This window comes from Salvia hispanica, chromosome 6 (genome assembly GCF_029641045.1).
Source record: "Salvia hispanica isolate PSC_SH4W2 chromosome 6, Shi_PSC_v1, whole genome shotgun sequence".
In the NCBI taxonomy this organism is placed as follows: domain Eukaryota; kingdom Viridiplantae; phylum Streptophyta; class Magnoliopsida; order Lamiales; family Lamiaceae; genus Salvia; species Salvia hispanica.
The window spans coordinates 4,717,418-4,736,443 of NC_142697.1; the positions used below are offsets into that span (position 1 = coordinate 4,717,418).

Below are 19,026 nucleotides of genomic sequence, written 5' to 3' on the forward strand. Positions count from 1 at the left end.
TCAATGCATATATTTCGACTTTTCTAAGGTGTAATTGAATTAAGAGTAAAGGTCAATTTTGGTCCTAAACATATGCTCAAAATACCAATTTGGTCCAAAACATCCACTTTTTGAAAAACGGGTCCTAAACATTTGAAATCATTAACGAAGTGGTCCTAATTTGGCGGAACCGTTAATTTCTGACGGTCAGAACCTAATTAACGATTTTTTGACTTAATTAGTATAATGATCATAATAATTTAATAAAATAAAATAAAAATATTAAAAAAAATTAAAATAGAAATTCTCACATCTCTCTTCCTCTCTCACCGGCGACACTCAATTCATCACTCTCCCTCATCAATTCTAAAGGGTTACCTCCTGCAAAATCACTCTAACATCTCCACATCCGATTCTCATTCCCACCCCATCAAAATCCAAGAATTCACCTACAAAGATCTCCAATTAGCCACCGCCAACTTCTCCGACTCCAAAAAGCCCTCCGCCAACGACCTCGACAACGAGATCGACATCCTCTCCTCCCTCTACAGCCCCTCCCTCGTCAACCTTCTCGGCTTGTCCACCAACTCCCACGGCCGCCGCCTCCTCGTTGAATTCATGAGCAGCGACAATTTGTACGATTTCCTCCACATCAATCCTCGCCTCCCAACTTGGCCCACCCGCCTTTGATTAGCTCTCCAAACCGCCAGAGTTGGATATGGTGAATTCGTCGCCGTTGGTGGTGGATTGGGCGATTCCGCTGATAAGAAAGCGGAAATTAATGAGCGAGTACGATCCTAGGGCTCCGGCGCCCATGGATGCGAGGGTGAGGGATATGGTGTCGGCGAAATGCGTGAGGTCGTGCAGAGAGAGGAGGTTGTCGATGAAGGAGGTGGCGAGGTGTTTGGGTGAACTGCTGAATTCGTGGAATGGAGTATGGAATCCTTTCATCATGGGGAAGGATGTGGAAATTGTTGAAACGCCATTGAAGAATCAACAACTAGAGTTTGGGGTTCGAAGCAATTTGATGGAACCAATGGTTTAGGCTTATAACTACAAATCTCGGATTTTAGAATTGATGAGGGAGAGTGATGTATTGGGTGTCGCCGGAGAGAGGGGGAGAGGAAGAGAGATGTGAGAGATTTTATTTTAATTTTATTTTAATTTAAATTTAATTTAATTTCAATTAATTACTATCTGATAAAAAATTTTGCTAATTCACGGCTGATCGTCAGAAAATTGACGAAATCGTCAATTTAGGACCAAATCGACAACGTTTTTGTATGTTTAGGACCAAATCGACAGTGTTTTCATATGTTATGAACCCGTTTGTTAAAAAGTGAATGTTTTGGACCAAATTAGTATTTTAAGCATATGTTTAGAACTAAAATTGACATTTAGCCATGAATTAAACATAGACATTTAATCTTGTTTAAAAAGAAGAATTTATTAGTTACTGCGCTATTAATTATTGGGCGACTATTTATTAGGATCAAAAGACGTGTAAATGACAATAAATATAAACCATATTTTTTTTCCTGCACCCCAGTCGTCGACCCCAACTACCCAGCTGCACCCCCAGGACGTTGCTCGCTCCAGATACTATGGGGCAAGGCAAGGCCGAGCCACGCCCCAGGCGAGATTTGATAACACCGAATGAAACCACGACTTGCAACTGCAAATTCAATATTGACTAGGAAATGAACTGAACGTACCACAACACAATGTCAGCTAAGTACAATATTTTGCATTATGCTGAAGCTCTACATCCAATACCTAAATTGTCATAGTAAAGTGAAGTGAATATGTTCCTAATATACTGATCCAATGGTTGAATATCGCTTTCAAGCTTTCTTCTTCTTCGGGGGTGGAGGACATAGAAAACGGAAAACCCAGGCAGACAGTATTGCTCCGACAAAGGGGCTGATCCAATACACAAGGAAATGCTCCCAAGTACTGTGTGTATTGTTTACATAAGCCCACCCAAATGCCTGCACACATAAACCATACTTGTTTCAAGCCAAAAACACAATCTCATATGCATGAATATTTGCATCATAGCATTTGTTCTATACATGCAAACTAAAGCTGCAACGAAGACGTACAATTTCACACAAAAACACATAACCATTAATAGAATATCACTCAAAATAATACCATATGACATGTCAAATTGTCAAGACAGGCAACCATTTATGTCGCTTCTCAGACAGAATTGCTGTGAGCTCACAGGCCATAACATAAATCTAACCCTAACATATACTCCCTATATAAATAAATCTGCCATAACAGGTGCTGTGCTGATTCTAGTTTTCACTTTTTTTGTTTTAGAAAAAGAACACAAGGGAACACACAGTGGATGAGTAAAGGGATGGACTGAAACAAGTTGAATACGGTGTTGAAAACATATTGTTGTGTTAATAGCTTCAAACGGTTAGATATTGACCATAAATTCACAAATCGACTAGTATCTACATTCGTGTACCCGAACTATTGCATCCCTGAGACTAAAAAGAAAGTCATCTATGACTATACTGATGCACACAGGACTCATACCTCCTCAATATTGTCACATTCTAAAATCTCAATAAAAATATTTCACAGGGCTCATTTATTTTCTTGACTATGTGGTAAAGTGTAATGTTAAGAAAATTGCTCTAAGTAGAAGTCTAGAAACAGCACATATTGCCCTGTCTTACTCTTAGAACTATGACTGGTTGGTGTCAAAAAGAAGAGCAACTGAAGATAAATGATGAAAGTAGAAGGAATCAAAATCAAGTAAAGAGTGAGGATGAGAATGACTCACATTAGCAGGATTCATGGAAGGTCCCGTATAAGTGGTACCTGCAACTACAAGAGACACAGTGGATATAGCAAGCATCCAATTCTTAACAAACATGCTTTTAGGACCTTTAATGATTATGAAGAGCACAGCCAAGGTCATTAGGAAGGTCAAAACCCCCTCAGCAATTGCTCCAGTGTTGGTGTCGACCTTCAGCGAAGGACCCCCGAGCATATGCTTGTACTGCACCGGCATCGCTTCTATAATCGCCACCGCTCCACCGACTGCACCAGCTGCCTGTCCACACATTCACACTCAGTCGATACAGTAATTGCATCGATAAACTAATAATCCCTCCGTTTCAAGGTAATTGGGTTGTATTTATTTTTAGACCGTCCCAAAATAGTTGAATAGTTTTCTTTTTTGGCAAAATCCCCTCTCTCTCATGCTTCGTCTTCCCTTCTACTTTATTCTCTCCACAATTTAACATTTAAACATGAATTTCTTAAATCTAATTCCAATAGAGAGTACAATTTTTCATAGATCCACTCACAACAAGTTGTTGTATCAGTTTCTAGGAATTAGGTAGAAGAAATCGGTGTTTCTTCTCAAGTCAACTGCGATTGCATCAACTGTGATTTCATCATTAACCTAATTAGGTAATTAATTAGTGAAGGATCGGACCTGAGCAGGAAAGCGGACGGAGGCGGAGATGAGAGAGTCGGCGCCGCCGAGGCCGGCGGCATAAAAGGCGGCGGTGCCGGTGGGATTGAAGGAGGCGCCGCCGAGGAGATCTCCGAGGAAGCCGAAAATGAACAAGAGGATGAAGATGAGAAAAGTGGTGATGAAAAGGGAGGGCAGGCCGGGGGCGACGCCGAGAGCGGAGGAGACGACGTAGGTGAGGGCGCCGAGCGAAGAGGCACAGAAAACCCACAGGAAGGTGAGGGCAGCATCGCCGACGGCGGCCTTGATAACGGCGGCAACCATCGCGGTATATAAATGAGGAATGTGGGCTATATTCCCTCTACGTTTGGCTATATTATTTTTTATACTCTCTCAGTCCACATTTACAACTAGAGAATGCAATCCGCGACTCACCCTAAATAATCGATAAAATTATAGGGTTATCACTTAGGACTATATTTTAATAATCTTAAAATTAATCCATCCCGAATGAATTGACAGGCTGACCCGTTAGGATTACAGGTCAGCTTGACATATTGCACTTTTCAATCAAAGTAAGAGTAATACTAATAGGAATAGGAATAGGAATGTGAGATATATAAAGATATGCACGTCAAGATACGACACGTGGGCATTGTGTTAAGATATACGCATATAAGGTTTTAGGGGAGTGATCAATTGCTAACTAATCATTTAATTGCTAACTACAACTAATTTAAGGCCATAGGATTTTAGAAAACGTGTGGTCTATAATTTGCCACGTGTAATTTTCGTTTTTATTAATAAAATAAAAAAAGATAAAAAAAAACGTCAAATTAGGATTTTAGATGAAAATGTCAATATAGTGTTTCGGAAATATCAACACAATGCTTTGAGAATGTCAACACGATGCTTTAAGAATGTTAACACATTGCTTATATTGACATTCTACATGTATTATATTGACATAATTTATATAGTATGTTGACATTTCTGCTTTACGAAAAAAATGAAAAATTTTTGAATTTTTTTTCAAATTTTGACGTCGGAACATATGCATATATGATATCGTTGGAATCCTTATAAAACTATCTTTAATTTGATATATGTTCTATGAATTTAAAGTTTTGGGATTTCTTTTAAAAGTTAGTTATAACTAAACATGTAGTTAATTGACATTAATACCCCTATTGATATTTTATGGAATTAATTCTATGGCTTTATTGACGTTTTTTGTTGATCGTATTGATATTTCTTGGTTGATGATCTAGGCCCTTAATTTGAATATCTAATGGCTATTATTTAGTTGTAGTTAGCAATTAGGTATTGAGTTAGCAATATAACACTCCCCTAAGGTTTTATTACTATTATTTGATACAAAATATACGTTTCAGAGATAGCATATTTGTTAACACAAAATGACAAAATTATCCTCCAAGATTTGTATGTATTTAGTTGTTGAATTAGTAAATTAATTTATTAATTAATGGGAGTATTATTAAGTCAACAATGTTCCGCAACTTCCATTGACACCTTGTTCATCTTCTACATCTTTCATTTTCACAATTTGCAACTTCCATTTTCTATTATCCAAAGTATTGATCATTATAAGTCATTAATCACCCATTTTGCAACTTCCAATAAACAATAATAGAACTCTCACCATTGATGACGTATTTTCGTCAAAAATGAAAGTATTCCGTATACCTTTGGAATATGAAATCAAATTAACCCAAACTCAAACCATCGATGACAATTGACAGTAACCAATTCAATTAGATTATCAAACGCATTGAACCAGGGTTCAAAGCAATAATAGCTCGTCACTGCCTTCCGACGAAAACCCTCTGAATCGAACGGGGTCACAGCATACCAGCCTAATCATTAACCCAATCAAAAAATCCTCAAAAAATCTACCAGCCACTGGAGAAACCCACCACAGAATCGGCGTCAGCTATGGTACAACAGTGTTTGTGCTCTGACAGCAGCCCAAAGTGAAACTTACTCAAGAAATTGAAGAGCTGCCAACCTAGAAAACACTACCGTCGGGGTCGAAATTGCCACCAACAGCAAATTGATAGTGAGAGAGATGTATCTTGATGCTGAAAGCTAGATCGATTGGGAAGGCCGAAACGGGAAACGAGAGAGTGAAAGTAGTAGGGATAGTGGAAGAAAACATGACGAATTGGTGGGTTATGTAACCGAGTAGAATAAGGAAAATTTCCTCAGGCTTAGACGGGCCTAGCCCCATTCTCGGGCTTTGAGTTAAGCATTTCTGGTGTATCAAACAGAAGGGAAATACATAGATAAAAAAACTATTTTACCCATTTCTTAGCATATCTAAGTTAAAAAACGGCCCTAAATAATAACCATTAGATATTCAAATTAAGGGTTTAGATCATTAATCCCTAAATGTCAATACGATCAACGAAAAACATCAATAAGACTATATAGGATTAATTCCAAAAAATATCAATAGGAGTAGTAATGTCAATTAACTACATGTTTAGTTATAACTAACTTTTAAAAAGAAATCCCAAAACTTTAAATCATATAACATATATCAAATTGAAGATAAATTTCATAAGGATTCCAACGATATCCTACATGCATATGTTCCGACGTCAAAATTTGAAAAAAATTTCAAAAATTTTTAATTTTTTCGTACAGCAGAAATGTTAACATACTATATAAAATATGTTAATATAATACATGTAGAATGTCAATATAAGCAATGAGTTAACATTCTTAAAGCATTGTGTTGATATTTTCGAAATACTATATTGACATTTTCATCCAAACCCCTAATTTGGAATTTTTTTATATCTTTTTTTATTTTATTAATAAAAATGAAAATTACACGTGGCAAAAATTACACGTGGCAAAATTACTACATTGAAGATCACACGTTTTCTAAAATCCTATGACATTAAATTAGGTGTAGTTAGCAATTAAATGATGAGTTAGCAATTCATCACTCCCCAATACTAATAAATTTAAATTTATTTTGATTATATATCATTTCTTTTATAGGTTCATCAGTTTCTTGCTTTTATAAATTTTATGTATGTAATATTTCAATATACAGTAATATTATTTTTAAAATTTTTAATGAAGACAAAAGAGTTTAATTACTACTACATGCTAAACACTTTTATTCTCTGCAAAGATTTTGTTTACTCCATCTATCTCATGTTCGCTCTTTTCTTTTTCAGCTCATTTTAAACTATTTGGATTATTTTTATTTTAAGTAAAAATTATCGTATTTGATTAAAATATTAGAATTAATTAAATATTCCTTTATTACACTTAAATTATTAATTTAATTATCATAGTTACTCAATTTTTAATTTTCGATCCAAAAAGAAAAATGTCAGAGTTTACATTCTCTATTCAAACCACCTTGTCCACTATTCATCTACTCATAAGTATCTCTTATTTAATACTTCATCCGTTCCATAGTAATAGAGGCATTTCATTTTCTGCACTCGTTTTAGAAAAATGATATTAAATAGTTAAAGTGGAGAGAGAATAATGTAGAGAAGAGTCTTATCTACAATATTCTCTCCTCTTACTTTACTTTTTTCTCCACTTTAACTATTTATAATTATTTTTCAAAATAAGTGCGCAAAATGAAATGCCTCTATTACTGTGGAACGGATGGAGTATTTCTTTTGTCTCTTAAAAATAGAAACACTTAAAATGGCACAAATTTTAATGAAAACTTGGTAAAATAAGAGAGAGAAAGAAAAGTTTGTTAGTGAAAAACTAATCTCACCTTATTAAAGAGAAATATATTTTCTGAAAAAGGAAAAGATTTCTATTTTTAGGAACAGATGAAGTATTTTTTTCATAAATTACGCAATCTGCTTCAAATAATTAAAAATAGTTTTGTATCTAAATATAAAAAATTAGATAATTAATAATACTATTGTCCACAAAAAATAGACTAATTTTACCATTTTGGTTAATGCACCATTATTAGACCAATTATAATTATAGAAAGTTTTAAATAATACTAACCATATATATTTCATTCTAAATATGGACTCCGCAATCCACTAACATTACTATCACCACCTTCCCCTCCCCCCTTTTACTTTACCAATTCCGCAATAAAACTAACGTCATTTACAATTTTGTCTATTTTTTATGGACGAATGTAGTATTAAAAGCTACTGAGTCAAAAAAAAAAAAGGATCAAGATGACCAAAAAGCGCCCAAATTTCTTCTAATAAATCGATTTGGAGTGTGGAGTGGGCATCACAATCACGCTCCGATCCACAATGTTTGTAATATTCTTGGACTCGTTTGATATAAAAGATGGGATATGAGAAGATATGTAAAACAAGATAAGAAATACGGGCTTAATGTCAATATATGCAAAGATATGATTTTTTTTCCGTTGTTGTTTGATAGAAAAGAAATTATCTAAATTTGTATTGTATATTAAATAACATGGCTTAACTTGACAAATTGGTGAGATACATAAACAAGGTTAATGTTATAATTTTGGTAAGATTAGATAGGGCTATGGTTAGAGATGTCAAATGGGCCGGGCCGACCCAGCCCAGCCCGGCCCAAGCCCGGTATGGGCCGGCCCAGGCCCGGCCCGCCAATGAAATGAAGCGGGCTTGGGCTGGGCCGAGTAGATGAATTGTGCTCCAATTGGGCCTTTTTACAAACCCAGGACCGGCCCGAGCCCAGGCCCACTCGAAGCCCGGCCCAGGCCCAGGACCGGCCCGAGCCCAGGCAGAATCTAATTATTTGCTTGGTTTTATACTACTACTCCTATATTTGTTTGTTCTTTCAATTGTTTTAATTGTGGATAACATAATAATATACTAATAACATGTCCATATCTACTATTTATTAATAACATTATGCAAAAATATTCAATTAACAAATTATTACTCAACTTAAATCAAAACTTATACTAATAAATTTGATTTTCATATTTATAGAGTAGTATTGACTATTTTTTAAAAAAAATAGAGGATCCTAAAATTGATTGTGGTATAATTATTTTGATATGCATAATTATAGAGATTAGTTGTTAATAATTTATCTCTATCATATATAGCTCCCTAATTATAGTGAATAGTGATGACTACTTATCTATTTTACTATTTATATGCAAATTGTAATATGCATTAATGTGTATGCCTTACGGTAGTAGTATTAGTATATATGCATATGACTATATGAGTATAAACAATGAAGATTGGATATGATTTCATGCATATTCATTTCTATTAATATATTGTTAGATGCATGATTATTTTATATTTTTATGTTTTCATAAATTTTTTATTAATGATATTATGCAAAAAATAATCAATTAATTAATTACTCAACCTGAACTAAAACTTATAACAAGTTTGATTTCCATAAATACATTTGATTTGCATAATTCAATGGTTAATTGATTTGCATAATTATAGATAGTATTAGTTTTTACTTCATATATCTCAATTAAAAATAGTTCCATAATTATAGTGTGTCATGATTCTAATTTTGTGGGATAATGTAACATTTACGTGTGTAATCTATAACATTAATACACAAATTTTTTGGGAATATATTAAATTGTAGCAAAATCTTGATTCCTTATTTTGTGGAAATATATATTTATAAATCATTATACACTATATACTATTCCAATATAGAAAAATTAATATTTATCTAGCACAATAAAAATTTTGAACTTGGCCCAGCCCAGAACCGGCCCAGCCCGGCCCACTTACCAACTGGGCCCGGGCTCGGGCTGGGCCCATTATTTATAAACAAAACCCAGGCCCGGCCCGGCCCGGCCCGGCACAAACATGGGCCTGGGCCGGGCTGGGCTGAAAAGTCGCTGGGCCTCGCCGGGCCCGGGCCGGACTGGGCCAGCCCGGCCCACTTGACACCTTTAGCTATGGTCTTATATTGGGCTTTGAGTTAAGCTTAATTATGATATCAAACAATTAGAAATGTCCATATATAATTCTCTATCTTGGTATTACTTACTTATCAAACAATTAGAGTGTATTTGATATGCTCTTTGATATAGGGGCTTCTTACGGTCGAGAAGCTTGAGGCATCGACCATGTCGTCAGTCTATCCAATAGGGGATGTTCTGTTATTCACCATCTATTACCATCAGGGACGGATTTTGAAAATGATCATAGAAGGGGCAAAAATACATGTAGGAATATTTGAAGTACTTGAGGAGGGGCATTTAAAGAAGAAACTAATATTAATTTTTTTTCTACAATAGAATTTATACATAGATATGAAATTTGAGGGAGGGCATTTGCCCCTCCTCCTTGCACATTAGATCCGTCCCTAATCACCATCTTGTGCAATAAGATACACATACAATACATGATTTCAACAAGCACATCCTTGAACCACAAAGGAGCTTGTTTGGGGTTAGTTGGGCACAAAAAGTACTTGGACAAATGTAAACCATCTGCGATGGATGTCTATGACCAGATAGTGGGCATATTATGTGATGTAATATTCCCTCCGTCCCAGCTAAGATGATACATTACTTTTTTTTACGTATTTTAAAAAAATGATAATAAATAGTTAAAATGGAGAGAAAATAATGTAAAAAAGATAATAATATAAAAGATGGTGTCTTCTACAATATTCTCTAACTTACTTTATTTTTTCTCTATTCTAAAGATGGAGTATTTATCATCATTTTTTCAAAACAAGTGCGAAAAAAGAATGTGTCATCTTAGCTGGGACAGATGGAGTAGCATCTAAGAACGAGACCATGTTTTTCTTCTTTTTTCTCTTTACCATCTAAGAACGAGATCATTGGGTAAATATAGCTCAGAAATTGCGTAGAAAGCTCAATTGAAGCATAACTCGTATACTCTAGTTTTTCTTAAACCACAAGCAAACTTTGACTTCGAACTACCCGCATACTCTCTTATATTATGTATGTAATGCAATAGCGTCGAAGAACGAGATCATTTAGGTAAATATAGCTCAAAAATTACGTAGAAAGCTCAATTGAAGCACAACTGTTATACTTGTGTTTTTCTTGGCAAAATTTGATTTCGAATTACCCACATACTCCCTTAGTATGATGTATGTAATGTAATAGCATCGAGAACGAGATCATTTGGATAAATATAGCTCAACAATCGTGTAGAAAGCTCAATTGAAGCTAACTACTATACTCGAGTTTTTCTTGAGCCGCAAGTAAACTTTGACTTCGAACTACTCGCATACTCCCTTAATATGAAGTATGTAATATAATAGCATCGAAGAACGAGATCATTTGGGTAAATATAACTTAGAAATTGCTTAGAAAACTTAATTGAGGCATAAATCTTATAATCGTGTTTTTCTCGACCCGCAAGCAAAATTTGAATACGAACTACCCACGCACTCCTTTAATATGATGTATGTAATGTAACAGCATCAAAGAACGAGATCATTTGAATAAAAATAGCTTAGAAATCACATGAAAGTTCAATCGAAGCATGTCTATAATACTCGACTTTTTCTTGAGCCGCAAGCAACTTTAACTTCGAACTACCCACATACTCCCTTACCCATAGTATGATGTATGTAATGTAAAAGCATCGGGAACGAGATAATCTGAATAAATACAACTCATAAAATGTGTATAAAGCTCAATTATTTTGTGTTGACTGTTGATTAAATAAAAAAGTTAAATATGTACATTTATCAATCAAATTAAAAAACTAAATTTTTTTGAATAAAAATACATATTCTTACTCACGAGCATGTCTAACGAGTGCAGAGCACACACCAATCCCATTGGCGAAACCGGCCGCGTGCCCTAAACGTGCGCATGGCAGTCACCCCACCACTTATTTTGTGTGTGCAATCTAAATGGACCCACAATGCTACATTGCTAATGCTCTTATAAGTGGAGTTAGCAAATAGTCCAATTTTTATAATAAAATATGAATGGAATGAATTTTTATAATAAAATATGAATGGAATGAAGATGTAGTGAATCTCTTTCTTATAAAATTTAAGTGTGATTTTTCTTGAGAAATACCAAAGAATATAGGTAAACGAGACTTCAAAGAATATAAGGGTATTGGACGTTTTAGTTGTCACATTCGAAATTATTTCATTATTTCACATTGGTTTCCCTTAATTAAATTGATCATTGGTGATAATTATTTGGTATTTTTTCTACACAGTCTTTATTAATTAACTGAACAAATCGGTTACGACGACGTTACGTGTAAAAGAGTTCTATTTCCGTAATAAATGAATGCTTACAATATTGTGGTGGTGGAAATACATGTTTGTAGGCAGTTAGTTGATAAGAGTATTCCACCTATTTCTGAGAATGATAGAAGCTGTGGCGCATGGAATAGGGTTTACTTCGTCGACCCCATTTTTCACTACCAAACCCAACCTCAACAGTGTGTCTATAGCCTTCTCAACTCTCATTTCCACCTACATCCCAATACAATTATCACACAATTACAACACACTGATACATACATGTCTTGACAGGGATGTAATCAAATGCAAACTCTATATATTATATAAACTCCAAACTATAATCTGGACTGTTAGATTTCATGATTTATTGTCAACAGTTGACAAAAAACATCTATAGAAAATGTCTACACAACGTCAACATTGTCAACTGATTAACGTTATTTAACATCTGTTGACATCAAATTTTAAAATCTAACCATCTAGATAATAGTTTGGAGTCTGTAGGAAATATGCAGGTTGTATTTTATCAGTCTTGATAAAATATTATATTTACCTTCTCTTGGAAAACATCATACATGAACGCCTCGCATTTATGGGCAATGCCTTTGGTGCTTTTCACCTGCATCCAACCAAATTCTTGCTCACTTCCTACCATTCATTCACCTGCTTTCAAATAATACAAGCTTCTTACCTTGTCGCTCTCTGCCATAAGTAGGGTGGCGTACACCAAGATGGCTTCTTTGTACTGCATAACATAACCATAACTAATGAGCCAAAAACCAGCACCAAAACCAACAAATTTTTCACGTCTTGAGGTTTCTCACTTGCTGCTGCTCAGAAGCGTCAAGAAGAAAATGAATAGATCCAAAGCCGCTAGCTACTGTTTTCTCGTACAGCGTCCTATTCACCAGAAGCTGAATAAATCATTAGATGACTAAACTTACACTGGATGGAAAAATAATAAAGAAATAGAATTTGCTCGCTCCGCTCACTTGATATCTATCCCGTGTTTGTTTGTATCCCAAAAGTACACGAAACGTATATATCCCGAATGCAGTGGCTGCAACTGCATCCAAAAATATTGCAGATCTGCAAACAACACACATGAATGAAATCTACAAACAATACTCATTGGAAATGTAAATCACAAGAGCATCTACATACGGAGAAGATAAAATGTTAACAAATTTATAACTGAAGAAGTATGCCAGCAGACCCAATATTGTTGCAGCATCCAACCGTACCTGCAGAAGGTGGGTGGTCAAGTTTGTAAGTAAGATCATTCCACCAGATCAGCACATGTTTTTTAACAGTTTTGGGATATGGAACAAATCAGAATAGAGTTATTGAAGGGCAGAAAAACAATTTTGGGATATGTACAAATCAGAGTAGAGTTATTGAAGATACCGCATCAAGGATGCGGAAAGACAGCTGCTTGTGAGGGAAAACAACCTGAAAAAAGGATTGATATCATTTTAGTGGCACTAATAATTAGCATATCAGAGGAGTGCCTTCAGTGCTGAAGCATTTACCGGTAAATCTGGAATAGGAATTCTCTCAAAGATTTTCATTTGCAATGAAGGCACCTCAGCTTGACCTGGAGTTTCACTGTCTTCATTGTTCTCGGTATATAGCAAGATTAATTCTTGGAATGCTGGCTCCTAGAAAGAGTCATATTTATTTAACTTAGAACTGATAATTTGAAATGGTGATACAAAGAAAAATGGCATGCAGACTGTGAAACATCCTGTTATCAAAATAACTTGTTAGCAAATAGATTAATTGGGAACTAACAGGATGAGGATAATAAATCTGTGTTAGCTGATAGATTCATCTCCTGGTTTCTGCAGTTCCCATGACAAGAGCTTCAAAATTGATTCTGATTGAGAAAGTAGAATTAGTCACTTCCTAGTTCCAACAAAATTCTCTTATTGTAAACGTGACAGTGAAAGCTCATATATATAATTATTGCTATTGTCTTTGCAATATATAATTCCCTTGGCCCATAAGATAGTTCTCAATAGTCATGACAAAAATATCTTTAGCAACTTTAATGTATATGTTGGGAATTGAATGTTAAAAGGCTAATAAGTGAGTATAATCAACATTTTAGCAACTTATGTCTACCATTTTGGCAAACAAGGACAAACACATTGTAGCTACTAACCAAGTTCATTGTGCCATTTTACCGCTATGTAACCATTCCATGTTTGCTCAGAGTGCTATGCGCCTATGCATCACATCCAATATATTAAGCAACTCCAAGCACAAAAATTGTGCACACTTCTAACATTCCTAAACCAATTGCAACTTACAGAACTGTAAATTCAAATGGAAATGACATCAGCATGTTGAACTAATTTCAACAGATAGTATGATGATTATAGGCATGAACACATAGAAAGGATGAAAAAAACTCAAAAATAAGTATTAGAAAATATTATGTGCATTTAATGTACCTGGAGAATCGATCGTGAGAATAGAACTGAAACGGCTGTTCTTAACATCTTCCTGATATCATTTCCACAATATCTAGGGGATGCAGGTTTCCATATGTCACTGAGTGATATCCTTGGTAGGAAACTTGGACTGTGCAAATAAAAGTAACTTATAAGTACTAGAACTCTTCATCTCAGAATCAGATATATCACAATTATTTGGGTTCATATCATGCTATTTAGTTCCAGCACTCAACTTAAAGGTGCTGATGTCTACATGTATTGATTCCTCAAGATCCACCGAATTTAAATCCTTAAAACAGCAGTAACATGCATCTGTATGGGCATATGTTTGTGGGTGTGTTTGAGAAAGAGAGTAGACCAAATCAAACCCAACACCAAATATGCATTGTAAAAGAACACAAATACTTCTATGCATTGTCTAACATCTTAAAGTTCGGCTTAGATATGATGCTTCAAAAGGATCTTGAGGCAGAACTACAAGAAAATCTTTCCAAAGAGGACCTGAAGAATTACAGAAAAGTGAAACATCCTCACTGTGGAACAGAAGTGAAGACAATATGAGACAAAATGCATTATAATAGATGTATCAGCCGCAAAATATTTCGAGCAAAGGTGGCTAACTCCTTTAGTCACACACATAAGAAATTTGACAAGCTTGGATAACCAGATTAGAAATTAATTTTAATATCACTCATAACCCGTCTCTGAATAAAAAGCTTAAAAGTTATTCAGTTGTTCCTTAAACTTGACTGGCATTTTACAAAACATAAAAATTAGAGAAAAGATAATAGGAGAGAAGCAATTCAGCAAGAGGACGTGGCAGTGCATTAAAATGAAAACTTGCCTCCTGAATTAATTCATCATCCATAGGTCATAAAGATGCAGGCTTTGAATTGTATAAGAATTTAGTCAAACCTTAAATTGGATCCAGAACTACTATTGTCCAAGTGAAGGTCAAATGCTTCCTCTGGAATTGATGGTACTAGGCCAACCCATGCTAGAAACTTCCTCAAGAGCCTCTCACGTGGACCAGATTCTGAGAGAATTCCTTCATAAAGAGTTACTGCTTTCTGTGCAGCCACCCAGATTGGGAACTCACTGGAAAAGATGTCTATTCCTTCAAGCTCATCAAATATTTTTCCATCATAGGAATAGGACTTCAGGGAAAGAGGCATGTCGTCAAGCCAACGCTTAAATCTTTTGGCTAAAACTGCTGTATCTTGTATCTGTATAATGCTCTTGAAAATCTGTTCCAAAAACATTGTAACAATTTGCATAAACATATAACTAGGAAATCGAAGAAGTTTGTACAAAATCAATTCCAGAAACAAACATTGGTAACAAACTAAAGCATTATGTCCTTCTCTGGAGAAAGGAATATTTCCATAACTAAATGTTCTGCACATGGGATTTCTTGTGATGAAGAGGCTTCGGAAGGATTTCTGCTCAAGAAGAAAATTGCTTAACAGATCCCATAGTAAATAAAAATAGGTTTCTGGGTCAAGACTAGTCAAACAATGTGCATGAAAGTTCTCGTCTCACCGACATCATTAATCATTTATATTTAATGATTTACAGATATAGTGTGTCCAACACCTTATGTGCAAAAGACAAAACTATTCTGATCACAGTGACCTAAACACAGAGAATTATAAGAATAAAAAAGTATAGAAAAACTTATGTTATGCCAATTACCTCATCCAACCAGACACCTAATCTCCCCATTGGTTTAGCGATAAGAAAAATGATGTTCTGCAACAACTTTGATTGCAAGTAATCCAGTTTTTCAGCAATTAGCAGGCCCTTCTGCCTCTCAGTTGTGTATCCCCGCCTGTATATAAAAAATGATCACGTGGGAAGAGTGAATGACCTGCCAATATTCCAGTAGGAAAGGTCTACCATAGATGAGTCTTCTATAATAAATGGAAAGAGCAAAAATTTAAAATATGAAATGAGTTTAATTTAAAATATGAAATGAGTTTTCTCCATATAGCGGTTCAAGAGCCACATAAACTATTAACAAAGAACTGAAAGCAGTAAATAAAAAAGTAAGAATTGCAATAATTTTTCAAAACTACTTTCGCTGCACAAAAGAGTACAAAAGACAGGATATGCTTTCTTCTTTATCGATAAAGACACATCTAAATTGACAATAATTAGAAGAGAAATTTATCTATTACACAGAACCAACAAGAACTCTAAAAATGCAACACAATCATGGTTCAGTCCAAGATCAACTGCTGCTAGTTAACTTGCATGATAGAATATTCAACTGTTGTATTATATCTTAATCAAGGCACCCTTCTTTCTCTTACAGTAACTAACTGGATGGCAAGATTCATATTGGAAACAGAGACATTTTCCTTGTCTACGCAAATACATATTCATGTTGATCAAAGGAGCAAAGAACATAATGCAGATATGATACGGAGAGCATCAAAAAATATATGAACAGATGAAGCAATTCGGACATCCAGTAGGTGGCAATCATTGTACACATTTTTTTTTACCTGAATACAATAACACTGGACAGTGATGCTCTTTTCCAGTCAACATAAATAGGCAATGTGAGGAGATAATCAGTATTTAGAGCAGAAGTCAACATCAAATCCCTGGGAGACAACTCTTCAAACTCAGCATTTTTTAGCAGTCTCATCAAAGAGCGTTGAAAATGACCTGGGATGGCAGTTCTAAACAAAAATTAAAGAATAGGTGAAATTCAGGACATATACAAAAATGAAAAAAGGTTATGTGAAAGCAGTGAAGTAAGTTATTTTCACTAATAATACACATTGCAGTGAAGTAAGTTATTTTCACTAATAAATTCATTAGTAAATAAAGAAACATAGAAGAGACCTGGAAGCCTTGATATAATTGCTCTCATCATTACTGGATGAAAAATCGAAGAGTGAATTGAAGTCGAGTGTAAAACCAAAGGGCAATGATAGGTTGGGTTTGGAGTCAGTCTCATCTCCTTCATGTTCACTATCTCCATTCGTCACAGGTGGAAAATCATCAGCATTAGTCTTGGCGGAAAGAGTGAGGTCATCATAGTAACATCTCATTTCCTCTAAAATGGTTTTGTGTTCGGCGTGAAGAATCGAATCCAAGCATCTAAAATTGAATTCAACAATTCAACTAACTTAGGCGTAAAATTCACCGAAAACTAAAAGTGATTAGGAATAGATCGAAGAGGAATTACTGACTGGGAGAGAGAGAGAAATTGAGTGGCTTCCTCCGGCGAGGGGAACATAGAGGAGACAATGGCGTCTAGCAATTCGGATTTGGAAACTGAGATGTATCTCTGCCTCGGCACCTGAATTCCGGAGGAATTGCTAGGGTTATCTTCATTTGGCGAGGGCGGAAGAGGCTTATGCAGCTGAATTCGAGAGGGGATTAGAGGCTCCTGCAGCGAGGGAGAGGGAGAGCAGCGAATGGAGGCAGCACGGCGCCATTGGTGATTGGAAGAAGATGAGGATGAGGATGAGAGAGGGCTGAAGCAGTAGCGCAGAGTCTGCGAAGATACTGACATGAGTCACCAATTTCTCTGCTCAACTCAACTCGGGAATGAGTTGTTGTTTAATGGTTAGAGAGAGAGAATGATATGAACCTCACATATCAGGTTTCAGTATGTTTCCACGTTGCATGCTCTATTCATCACTTTTTCACGTATCCTAAGATATTTTTATAAATAAAATTTGATTTCATATTCTTAAAAATCAGTTTTTATAATTAAAAGTTTTAAATCAGGAAAAATGAAGCCTACTCCCACGCCCAACGAGAAATTTCAAAATATGAGTTTAAATTCGTTTACCTTTCACAATATGGCAAATTTTTTGTTTTATTGGAATTTTCTCTTTTTTCTATTCTTTTTCTTATTATTTTTCTCACGAAATATATGAATGGACCATCCTATTCTTCTTACATATCTCTTTGTCTAGTCGTTGTGCTTTTCATTTCAGAATTATGTCTTGAATGTTTACTTTTGTTGTTCAAAAAATTGTGACTTTCATCTCTTACACTTGTTGCATAAAATAAGGCTATTCGTGAGAAATAGGAAAAGATCAGTGGCTCAGATCGTGAATTATAAAAAACCTCAACTGAATTCATACTTCTTGAGAGGGAGAAGGAGAGGATGGTAGAGAAATAATAAGAAAAAGAAGAGAAAGATAATAAAAATCCTTATTCTGAATAATTCGCACGTCTCGATCTCATATTCTGAAATGTCAGTGAATTTAATATCAAATTTCAAAAGGTTAGCGAATTGAGATCCATATTGTGAAATTTCTCCACGCCCAACCAATAGGCATCACGTCGAACACCCATTGACTACAAAAGGGGCGCGCGTGGTGTGATAGCTTGTTCCTCTCCGAGCCAGCATGTGATGTCCGTCCCGTCAGGTGGGCTCCAACGCGTTCCACTGCAAATTCATTCCCTCAGAACATTCTAGAGAATCTGTTGCAGATGTCATTAGACACTTCGCTAATCATCTTCCTCTTTATAGAGGTTCGTCTTCCTCTTTATTAAACTATAATCTAGGAAGTTGTTAATTGAATCGAAATATACCGGTTAATAAAAAAAATATACTCTCTTCGTCCACCAATAATCATCTCACTTTGTTATATTTTTCCATTCACCAAGATAATTCCATGGCTAATCGAGATTTTCAAACCACTCCTCCCGTGGACACGTTTGGAAGTTACAATCTGAATACATAATCCATAAATTTGCCTGTCATTTTCAACAACATTTAGAATTAAAGGAGTGTCTACCTCTTCTGCCTAATCATGGCCATCTTGATTCTCAACGTTTCTCTTCTTCCAAGCAAAACATTTTTTATTCAAATACCACGTTTTCTATAACAATGGCACTCATTAGTTTCCTTTTGAGTTGCTTCCTTACCTTTCCTTTAGGTTTAGGGTTTTTGGC

At 35.3% G+C, this 19,026-nt stretch overlaps 2 protein-coding genes across 7 annotated transcripts; both read right to left on the reverse strand.

Moving 5' to 3' along the window:
- Positions 1–1,648: 1,648 nt before the first annotated feature.
- On the reverse strand, positions 1,649–3,844 carry LOC125203570 (aquaporin SIP1-1-like). Its single transcript, XM_048101951.1, has 3 exons — positions 3,446–3,844; positions 2,786–3,058; positions 1,649–1,970 (listed from the first exon to the last, which is right to left on the reverse strand). Exons 1-3 carry the CDS (start codon positions 3,746–3,748, stop codon positions 1,824–1,826), a joined length of 723 nt encoding a protein of 240 aa, XP_047957908.1. The 5' UTR covers positions 3,749–3,844; the 3' UTR covers positions 1,649–1,823.
- A 7,798-nt stretch (positions 3,845–11,642) lies between these two features.
- Positions 11,643–17,724, reverse strand: LOC125203443 (DUF3754 family protein, putative (DUF3754)). 6 transcript variants are annotated; one of them, XM_048101785.2, is made up of 14 exons: positions 17,304–17,724; positions 16,954–17,211; positions 16,608–16,787; positions 15,793–15,928; positions 15,013–15,344; positions 14,095–14,224; positions 13,168–13,296; positions 13,043–13,087; positions 12,852–12,879; positions 12,628–12,724; positions 12,460–12,535; positions 12,327–12,380; positions 12,189–12,254; positions 11,643–11,866 (listed from the first exon to the last, which is right to left on the reverse strand). In XM_048101785.2, exons 1-14 carry the CDS (start codon positions 17,627–17,629, stop codon positions 11,723–11,725), a joined length of 2,001 nt encoding a protein of 666 aa, XP_047957742.1. In that variant the 5' UTR covers positions 17,630–17,724; the 3' UTR covers positions 11,643–11,722. The 6 variants fall into 6 exon arrangements, 3 of the variants coding, with proteins under 3 accessions (XP_047957742.1, XP_047957741.1, XP_047957739.1); XM_048101784.2 differs by having other exon boundaries at positions 12,831–12,879; XM_048101782.2 differs by having other exon boundaries at positions 12,460–12,549; positions 12,800–12,879.
- Positions 17,725–19,026: the final 1,302 nt, after the last annotated feature.

Coding starts and splice junctions, on each gene's coding strand:
- LOC125203570 (XM_048101951.1), bottom strand. CDS start 3,748: ATGGTTGCCGCCGTTATCAAGGCCGCCGTCGGCGATGCTGCCCTCACC. Junction 3,059..3,445: donor CCGTCCGCTTTCCTGCTCAG/GTCCGATCCTTC, acceptor ATGTGTGGACAG/GCAGCTGGTGCAGTCGGTGG. Junction 1,971..2,785: donor CTTCCATGAATCCTGCTAAT/GTGAGTCATTCT, acceptor TTATGTGTGCAG/GCATTTGGGTGGGCTTATGT.
- LOC125203443 (XM_048101782.2), bottom strand. CDS start 17,629: ATGTCAGTATCTTCGCAGACTCTGCGCTACTGCTTCAGCCCTCTCTCA. Junction 12,880..13,042: donor CTTTCCGCATCCTTGATGCG/GTATCTTCAATA, acceptor CACCTTCTGCAG/GTACGGTTGGATGCTGCAAC. Junction 12,550..12,627: donor AAACACGGGATAGATATCAA/GTGAGCGGAGCG, acceptor TGATTTATTCAG/CTTCTGGTGAATAGGACGCT.